The 9,575-nt window shown below is 43.9% G+C and overlaps 1 protein-coding gene across 1 annotated transcript in view; it reads left to right on the plus strand.

Annotated features, from left to right (window-relative positions):
• Positions 1-975: 975 nt before the first annotated feature.
• The window catches only part of cfap251 (cilia and flagella associated protein 251), a 16,610-nt gene continuing 8,010 nt past the window's right edge, over positions 976-9,575 (plus strand). The window contains exons 1-11 of the mRNA XM_055161988.1: positions 976-1,291; positions 3,059-3,199; positions 3,329-3,432; positions 4,743-4,851; positions 5,100-5,186; positions 5,269-5,343; positions 5,520-5,561; positions 6,213-6,463; positions 7,286-7,462; positions 8,356-8,606; positions 9,568-9,575. The exon at positions 9,568-9,575 is cut by the window's right edge and continues 144 nt beyond it. Coding sequence (XP_055017963.1) covers positions 1,205-1,291; positions 3,059-3,199; positions 3,329-3,432; positions 4,743-4,851; positions 5,100-5,186; positions 5,269-5,343; positions 5,520-5,561; positions 6,213-6,463; positions 7,286-7,462; positions 8,356-8,606; positions 9,568-9,575 — 1,332 coding nt within the window. The 5' untranslated portion in view covers positions 976-1,204. The remainder of the gene's footprint in view (positions 1,292-3,058; positions 3,200-3,328; positions 3,433-4,742; positions 4,852-5,099; positions 5,187-5,268; positions 5,344-5,519; positions 5,562-6,212; positions 6,464-7,285; positions 7,463-8,355; positions 8,607-9,567) is intronic.

Raw genomic sequence — 9,575 nt, forward strand, 5'->3', positions numbered from 1 at the left:
AGTCCTGGTTTAGTCCTGGTTTAGTCCTGGTTCAGTCCTGGTTCAGTCCTGGTTTAGTCTTGGTTTAGTCCTGGTTCAGTCCTGGTTTAGTCTGGTTAGTCTGGTTCTGGTTTAGTCCTGGTTCAGTCCTGGTTTAGTCCTGGTTTAGTCCTGGTTTAGTCCTGGTTTAGTGCTGTTCTACTCTTGGTTTAGTCCTGGTTCAGTCCTGGTTTAGTCCTGGTTTAGTCCTGGTTTAGTCCTGGTTTAGTGCTGTTCTACTCTTGGTTTAGTCTTGGTTCAGTCCTGGTTCAGTCCTGGTTTAGTCCTGGTTTAGTGCTGTTCTACTCTTGGTTTAGTCCTGGTTTAGTCCTGGTTCAGTCCTGGTTTCAGTCCTGGTTTAGTCCTGGTTTAGTGCTGTTCTACTCTTGGTTTAGTCTTGGTTCAGTCCTGGTTTAATCCTGGCTCAAACCTAATTTAATCCTGGTTCAGTTTGGTTCCATATTTAATTTGGTGAGTATGAATGTGAATGTATCTTATTTATTATATATTATAAGTAGATTTATTATTATTATTATAGTTACTTCCATGACTATAATATTAGTATAATAAGACTTTGACTTTGTTTTTATGAGTAGGCTGAATTTATTATTAAAATATAATGTCTTTAATCACTTGTAAACTTCCTCAAAGTGAGAAAAATAACCACACCTGTTACACTCTATTCACAATATGTTAAATTAAGAGGAAGGTTTTATTACTTTATTAAGAAGTTACTCTAGTTAAATGTCTTGACTTCAGCTCATCACGTCGTATATTTATGATTTTAGTTGTATTAAATCTGTTTTGTAAAAAAGTCCTTACAAAAAATATATATATAAATAAATAAATAAAATATAAATAAATAAATAACTACAAACCACGTACCTTTAATCGGCGGGTCTGACGTCACTACGCAACCGTTGCCAGGCAGCGGCAAACTCCGGCTAAAGGCTAACAGCTAACAGCAGAGCGTTAACTTGTGGGTAATTTATTTAATTTAATTTAATTTTTTCTGTCAAATTCAGCGTGACAACTGCGAGGAACACGTTTAATAAATGAAGTCCCGGGTGAAAAGGGACGAGAGCAAAAAGTGGGATTAGTGTAAAAGCTCCGGAGTTTGTGTTAGTTTGTGTTAGTTTGTGTTAGTTTGTGTTAGCTAAACTTAAACACTTTAAACAGTTGAATAATGTCCGCTCAGTCTGAGGTTTACTCCGCCACCAGAGACTCGCTTTTCTCTAAAAACACGTCCTCCAGCCCCAGGACACACGCGCTGGTGAGTTTAAACCTTAAACTACTTTATTATTTCACATTACATTCAACTTAATTTAATTACATTACATCTTTGGGTTTCTGTTAAGCGCATGCGCATTGGACAGAGTGAGTTTAATGTTGAAAATAGTCACGTGCAGAGGTGAGGAGTAAACTACATTTACTCAGTTACATTTAGCCTACTGGAGTAAGGTGTCTCTGTCCCCGCACATTTATACAAAACTACTGATTTGATCCAGTTTTATACAAGAAATTTGCCTGTAAAAATCTCTGTGTATTTGTTATTCAGATCCATGAGTCTGGATTTGTCCAGGCAAACAGGAAGTGCTCCAGTGTCTCTATTTTTGAGCAATCTGATCCTGCCAACAGTAAAGAGAAACATAAACTCACATTTTAAGTAAAATATAAAAATAGGTGCTTAAAAACGACCAAAACACCTGGGAACACAAAGGTGCCACACGGGGGCGCCACTGTCAAAAAGACGCTGTACTCACATTGCCTAGTGTGACATGGAGCGTGTGTGAGTGTGTGTGTGTGTGTGTGTGTGTGTGTGTTGGTGGTGGGAGGAGCCGACGGCGCAGACCAGCACCCTCTTTTCTGTCAGTCTGCCCCAGGGCAGCTGTGGCTACAACAGTAGTAGAATTTTGTAATCCCCTGCAGATTACAGATTACATATCCCAAAATGTAGTTTGTAACATAATCCATTAAATTACTTAAAGTGAGTAATGTAATCTGAATACTTTGGATTACTTGATTTGCTGTAGAGAAACTGTCAGGTTTAAACCCACCTAAACATTGTAAAACAAGAAGAAAGACAAGAAATTAGAATCATTTTCTCCTGAGGAGGGTGGACAGAGATGCGTTCACCATCACAGTCTCTACCCGCTCTGATGCACTCTCTGCGTCTCCTCTTTTTATTGTCTTAGGAGGGTCCCTAGTTACAATGAGTGTCTCAGGGAGAGGGGGTGAAAACAGCAGAAACACCAGACATACAAATATGACAAATATGTGTTATCAACAGCAGGTGCATATGTTTCGTTCAGCTCTCAGACACAACTTTCTCCGTGCAGCCTTGAAAGTCGTCTGCTCCCAGGCTCCGAATCGCCGTTGCTCACACATGACTGCAGACAGTTTCCAAGCACAAAAGATTATTCAAATACACAAAGAATAGTACATAGCAAATATAGCAAATATGGGATAATATATACAATTATTCTAACAGAAACAAAGACGAGGAAATCTTCACATACGAAGTTTTGTCTGATAAAAGAAAATAAAAAGACCAGACTTTACTGAACCAAATGAAAAATATTACTGATAGAAGAAGAAGAAACACGTCCACACAGCAGGATTTAGTCCTGTTTTAGTCCTGGTTTTAGATCTAGTTTAGTTTCCGGGAATGACTGGAATTACTGAAAAAAAAAAAAAAAAGGGATATAGCCCAAAATGTGAAAAGAGGAAAATCCTGCCGTGTAATTCATTTATTTCAACAAAGTAACTGTAATCCAATTACCACTCACTGAAACAGTAACTGTAACTGAATACAGTTACTCATCATTTGTACTCTGATTACTCCAGTACATATAATCTGTTACTCCTCAACACTGGTCATATAATACTTGTGCTACAGATGAGTGAGTAATGCCATACTGTGGAACATTTCACACAAACAGTAACATCTCCATGGAGACCAGCAGGTGGCAGATGCTGCATCAGAAAAGTTCCGTAGTGCGTCTTTACGATTCGCTCTTATATCCCTGGTGTTTGTCAGAGTCTGGAGTGGGTGTACGGCCGGACGCCCTCCCTCCCCGTCCTCGCGCTGCAGGACAACGACCAGCAGGTGGTGCTGTACGCCGCCGCCAACGTGGGCGTCGTCTACAACCTCACGTTCAACTCCCAGCACGTCCTGCAGGTGAGGAGGGCGCGGCTCCGTCAGGCTCGGTCCTGTCAGCTGCTCGTTCACGCTGGTCTGAGGCTGAGGTGGTGCAGGTCAGAGCTGTGATGTCATCGTTTGTTTGTTTGTTTGTTTGTTTGTTTCCAGGGTCACAGTCAGAACCTGAGCTGTGTGTGTGTGAGCAACGACAGACGCTGGATCGTCACCGCCGACCCCTCCCCCATGATCATCATCTGGGACTCCTACTCTGGGTATTGAACCGACAACCTCCTCACACCTGTATTTAACCGAAAAACAAAACCAGCTCATCAGACAAACTCACCGTCTGTGCTCTGTTCACTCTTTTGAATTTCAATCAAGAACGAAAAACTATAAAATGGAAAAACAGTTTATTTCATTTTTCTGTTTTAGTGTCAAACAAAAAAAAAAAGATTTCAGCCTCTATTTCCAATATTTAATTTAAACTTTATTTCAAATAACATCAATCAAAAAACAGTCTCTGTGCCTGTTTTAATGTTTGATATTTTATTTTCACTAGTTTATATAAAGTTCTGTTGTTTGAAAGTCTCACCTGAAAATTCGTTGCAGTTCTGTGGACAAACATGTTTCTTCTTTTACTGCGACGTGTTTATTTTCACTTCTTAGAAAGTCGCTGTTGATCCACAACGAGAAACAGGAAACACTGAGAAACTCTCTGTTGCCTCCACAGAACCAGAATAAAATCAGTGGTTGAAACTAAATTCCCAGACGACGCTGAGCAGCAGAACTTCAAATAAACCAGAAAGAATAAAATATCAACATTAAAACAGGCACCGAGACTGTTTTATGATTGGTGTTATTTGAAATAAACTTTAAATTAAATATTGGAAATAGAGAAATCTGTTGTTTGGTTTGACACTAAAATGGAAAAATGAAATAAACTGTTTTTCATTTTATTGTTTTTCGTTCTTAAATGAAATTCAACAAAATGAATGTTACACAGACACTCACCAAACTGTGTTTAACCAGAGAACACAACAGAGGTGGAACATAACCAAGTAAAAGTAGTAAAGTAATGTACTTGAGTAAAAAATGTAGGTATCTGTACTTTACTTAAGTACATTTTACAGTGGATACTTCTACTTTTACCTCTACACTTGAGAGCAGATATCTGTACTTTTTACTCCACTAGATTTTGAACAGGACTGAAAAGTAAAAGTAATTTTTAGTAATGTTTGAGTCCTGCTGAAAAACTGAAGGTTTATTTTAACATGTTCATAATCTGAGGAAACAAAAATATAACAACAAATAAAAACTGCTGGAAAAAAAACATCAGTTCATTTGTTTCTGTTGAACAAAATTCAACTCAAATCTGAATCAGAATCACGTCATTTGAAGCTTTATTAGATCTCAAAATCTGTGCAAAATACTTTTACTTTTTGCTCATTAAGCAAGTACTTTTAAAACTTTTACTTAGCACTTTTCACGTGACACTTTTACTTTTACTTGAGTATTTTTTGTACAAATCTGAGTACTTCTTGTCTGTGCCGCTGCACATTCCTCCTGTTGTGTGTGTGGTCAGGATCCCCGTGTGCACGCTCTTCCACTGTCACCCCAAACACGACGTCTCTGAGGTACTTTTCTCCACAGACGCTCGCCTCCTGGTCACCGTGGGAACAGGAGAGCAACAGGTGAGCTTTACCTGTACCCAGTTACAGGTCAGATCTGTGGAGAGGCGACCCCGCTCACAGTCACAATGTCTGTTTTTCTTTGTATTTTTGAGCCGTAAAACCACCTGTGATTGAATAAATGTAAAGCTGTTTAAAGTCACACTGTGGAACATTCCAGACAGAAACAACCTAAAAGTTCCAGAGTGCGTCTTTTTCACGAGCCTGTGTGTTGTGTTTGTTGTGTTGTTGTGTTGTTGTGTGTGGTGCAGCAGCAGCACGTGTGTGTGTGGGACTGGACGTGCGACACGGAGACGCCGCGGTGCTGCTCGGAGCTCAGCCCAAACCTCGGACTCCAGGTTTCTCTCTCACATCATCGTTTACGTGGCCTCAGCTCAGACCTGCACGAGCTTAAACCTCATCTTCTCTCTCCTGTTTCAGAGGAACTTTGTGTTCAGCTCCAGTGGCTCTGAACTCCTGAGCTGCAGCCAAACGCACGTCCTGCACTTCACTCTGGTACACGCCCGACATCACCACGATAGAATAATAATAATAATAATAATAATAATAATAATAATAATAATAATAATAATAATAATAATAATAATAATAATAATAATAATAATAATAATAATAATAATGATAATAATAATAATAATGTGATGTTCTGACTGTGGCTTGTTCTGTTTCAGGAGCAAAAGTCTCTGTCCTACGTCTCCCTGAGGCTCAAGAAGGTTTGTTCTGTTCTGATCTCAGACAGTTTGGATTTGTTCTTCTGTGAAAGAAGAAATATTATGTTTTGTCCAGTTATTTTAAACTATAACAAAATCATGATTTATATTCTCTTCATTTTAAATTAAATTTTTCATCTAAAACGGCTAAAAAACAGACACAAGTCCTGATGAAGATGAGTATGTGACGTTTTCTAACCCCCCCTCCTCTCTCTCTCTCTCTCTCTCTCTCTCTCTCTCTCTCTCTCTCTCTCTCTCTCTCTCTCTCTCTCTCTGTCTTCCCACTCTCTTTCTCTCTCTCTGTCCTCATTTTCTCCTCTCTCTCTCTCTCTTTCTCTCTCTCTTTCTCTCTCTCTCTTTCTCTCTCTCTCTCTTTCCTCTTTCTCTTCTCTCTCTCTCTTTCCCTCTTTCTCCTCTCTCTTTCTTTCTCTCTCTCTCTCTCTCTCTCTCTCTTTCTCTCTCACTTTCTCTCTCTCTCTCTCTCTCCCTATCGCTCTCACTCTTTCTCCACTTTCTCTTTTTCCTCTCTTCTCTCTCTTCCCTCTTTCCCCTCTCCTCCTCTCTCCCCCCTTCCTTTCTCTCCCCACCCCCTCTCTTTCGTCTCTTCTCTCCTCTTTTCTTTTTCTCCATCTCTCCTCTCTCTTGTCTCTTCAGGGTGGGTCGTTGGACGCTCGTTCCTCCTCTTCTTCTTCTTCGCAGTGTATTTCCGTTGCGCGTGCAGCAGGTGGCGCTCCGGTGCAGTCGGCGTTTCACTGGGAGGAGCCGCAGGTCCTGACGGCGACAGCAGGGGGCGACGTCGTGGTCTGGGAGCTCGGACGAGGCGCCGGCGCCGCCAGAAGAACCACCGACGTGACCACGATCCACCTGCAAGAGGCGCCCTTCACCGTCATGAAGGTCACAGACAGGTGAGAGCGACGGGTGAGAGCCACGGGCGAGAGCCACGGGCGAGAGCGACGGGCGAGAGCGACGGGCGAGAGCCACGGGCGAGAGCCACGGGCGAGAGCCACGGGCTGAGAGCCACGGGCGAGAGCCACGGGCGAGAGCCACGGGCGAGAGCCACGGCTGAGAGCCACGGGTGAGAGCGCCTGGTTCGGTTCTGGTTTGGTTCTGGTTCGGTCCTGGTTCGGTCCTGGTTCAGTTCTGGTTCAGTCCTGGTTTAGACCTGGTTCAGTCCTGGTTTAGACCTGGTTCAGTTCTGGTTTAGTTCTGGTTCAGTCCTGGTTTAGACCTGGTTCAGTCCTGGTTTAGTTCTGGTTCAGTCCTGGTTTAGTTCTGGTTCAGTCCTGGTTTAGACCTGGTTCAGTCCTGGTTTAGTTCTGGTTCAGTCCTGGTTCAGTCCTGGTTTTTAGTTCTGGTTCAGTCCTGGTTTAGAGTCCTGGTTCAGTCCTGGTTTAGTTCTGGTAGTCCTGGTTTAGTTCTGGTCCTGGTCCTGGTTAGGTCCTGGTTTAGTCCTGGTTTAGTTCTGGTTCAGTCCTGGTTTACTGGTTCCTGGTTTAGTCCTGGTTCAGTCCTGGTTCAGTCCTGGTTTAGTCCTGGTTCGGTCCTGGTTTGGTCCTGGTTCGGTCCTGGGTCTGGTCCTGGTTCGGTCTTGGTTTCGGTCCTGGTTCGGTCCTGGTTCGGTCCTGGTTCGGTCCTGGTTTAGTCCTGGTTCGGTCCTGGTTCGGTCCTGGTTCGGTCCTGGTTCGGTCCTGGTTCGGTCCTGGTTCAGTCCTGGTTCTTGTCTGCAGGTGTCTGGTGACTGGAGACTCTGAGGGGTTGGTGAAGTTCTTCGGTCAGAACTTTGTGCTCTTGGCGTTTTACTCAGAGCTGCTCCAGGAGCCGGTCTCCTCCATCTCCTTCTCCTGCGAGTCTACGGCTGGAGTCCTGCTGGAATCTCCTCTGCGCCACAGACACCAACTCATCAGGTGAGAGGAGAGAGAACAAGAAACAAGTGCTCCTCAGGGAAAAGAGAAAGAACAGGAGAGCACTTTCTTCATTTGTGCTAAAATGTTCATTTGGGACAATGACAACACTGCTGTTAAATCACCGATTAACGCTGCGTTCTAATGAATGTTGTTGTGGATAAATCCGTTTTCCCGACGTCTGTTGTAAATCATTCCATGGCAACAGTCGGGAAAATATGGAGCCTGAAAAAGTCTAATGTAACTTCAGGAATCACTCGCTCCTCAAATTTGACTTTCAAATGTTCAGAAAAAAACTTGTGTTACTGTCAATTGATGTGAGAGGAAAATCTAAACGTCTAAACACTACAAAGTTTTTAGAGACACTTTCTCTACACAAACACAACGAGGCACATCATTTTTACTGTGACGTAAATCCAAGCGACTCGGTTTGTGCCGAACTCACCCAAGTTTGTGTTTCAGAACCCAGATCTGAGTGTCTGTTCTATTGCACTTTCTCGAGGTGGAGGTCGGTTTTCCCCAAGTCCCGAGAACAAGAGAACGCAGCACATGAAAATAAAACTGTCAGTGTCTTGAATACAGGGGAGTGAAGATTAAACAGGCATGAATCAGTCCAAATACACGTTCAGAGGGACAGTGAGGAGGAACTACTGTAACATGGTCGAAGATCTGAGTGGACGAGGTCTCCTTTCAGTCCTCCTCTGCGTTATTATGGACGATTCACAAACTCACTTCAACATGAGCTTCACTTTTCTCTGCACAACTAAATATTCTTCACTAACCCTGAGCTGTGTTCTCACTACTCGAGTCCCTGCGCCCTCTGCTGGTTATTTATTTCATACATTTCACACATTCATAAAAGTGTCCAATGTCTAAACTCTGGTCCGTGTGTGCAGGAACTTCATCGTGTGCGGCTCCGGCTCGTCTGTGCTCCACGTGAACACGGAGAGCGAAGAGACCCGGAGCGTCCTGGAGAAGGAGCCTGAGCCCGTCCGCGCCCTCTGCTGCCACCCCTCACGCCCCCTGCTGGTGACGGGGAGCAGGGATGGCGCGCTCACGCTCAGGGACACCCGAGACCGACGCACCGTCACCCGGAGGGAGTTCAGACGCCAGGGGGAGCTCACCTGTGTGACCTACGACCCCTCAGGTGAGACGGACACACGGACTGAGGCGAGGGACAGAAACCAAAGAGTCTGTGTCCCGTCACAGGAGAGAGTTAAACATATTACACATTTACACACACTTTTACACAGAAAACATTAACCGGAAGTTCCACAAACCTCCAGCGGGACACTTCAGACCTCTGTGAAAAAGCTCTATATAGAACTTGGCTCTAAATTTGCTCTTGTAACTGCAGCCTCGATGAGCTTCATTTGACTGAAGCTGCCGTAGGTGACGTCGACTCAATTATTCCACTTCTTTAAACAGTCTGTGAGTTTAACCTGAGCTGAGACAGGTGACACAGGTGAGACAGGTGAGACAGGTGAGACAGGTGAGACAGGTGACACAGGTGACAGGTGAGACAGGTGAGACAGGTGAGACAGGTGACACAGGTGAGACAGGTGAGACAGGTGAGACAGGTGACACAGGTGAGACAGGTGAGACACAGGTGACACAGGTGACACAGGTGAGACAGGTGACACAGGTGACACAGGTGAGACAGGTGAGACAGGTGAGACAGGTGACACAGGTGACACAGGTGAGACAGGTGACACAGGTGACACAGGTGACACAGGTGAGACAGGTGAGACAGGTGACACAGGTGACACAGGTGACACAGGTGACACAGGTGAGACAGGTGAGACAGGTGAGACAGGTGAGACAGGTGACACAGGTGAGACAGGTGAGACAGGTGAGAGGTGCAGATGTGTGACCTGGTTTATGGTTCAGATCTCTGTAATTCCTGGAACTATTTGCACGAAACAAAAACTGCCTCTTCTGTCTGAGGAAATAAACTAAAATCACAGGATTTTTACACAAAAGCTTCAGAAAATGGAGCCGTTACTCAACCCCAAAGACAAGAGTGTTTCAGCTGAAAGAACTTTATATGAGGAGTTTGTGGAGCTGATCCCAAACAGATGATATTTGCTCGTGGTGGTGTTCCTCAGGTGAGCTC

Source organism: Boleophthalmus pectinirostris, unplaced genomic scaffold, assembly GCF_026225935.1.
Source record: "Boleophthalmus pectinirostris isolate CB_2022bp ecotype Guang Dong unplaced genomic scaffold, ASM2622593v1 HiC_scaffold_4, whole genome shotgun sequence".
Taxonomy (NCBI): Eukaryota; Metazoa; Chordata; class Actinopteri; order Gobiiformes; family Gobiidae; genus Boleophthalmus; species Boleophthalmus pectinirostris.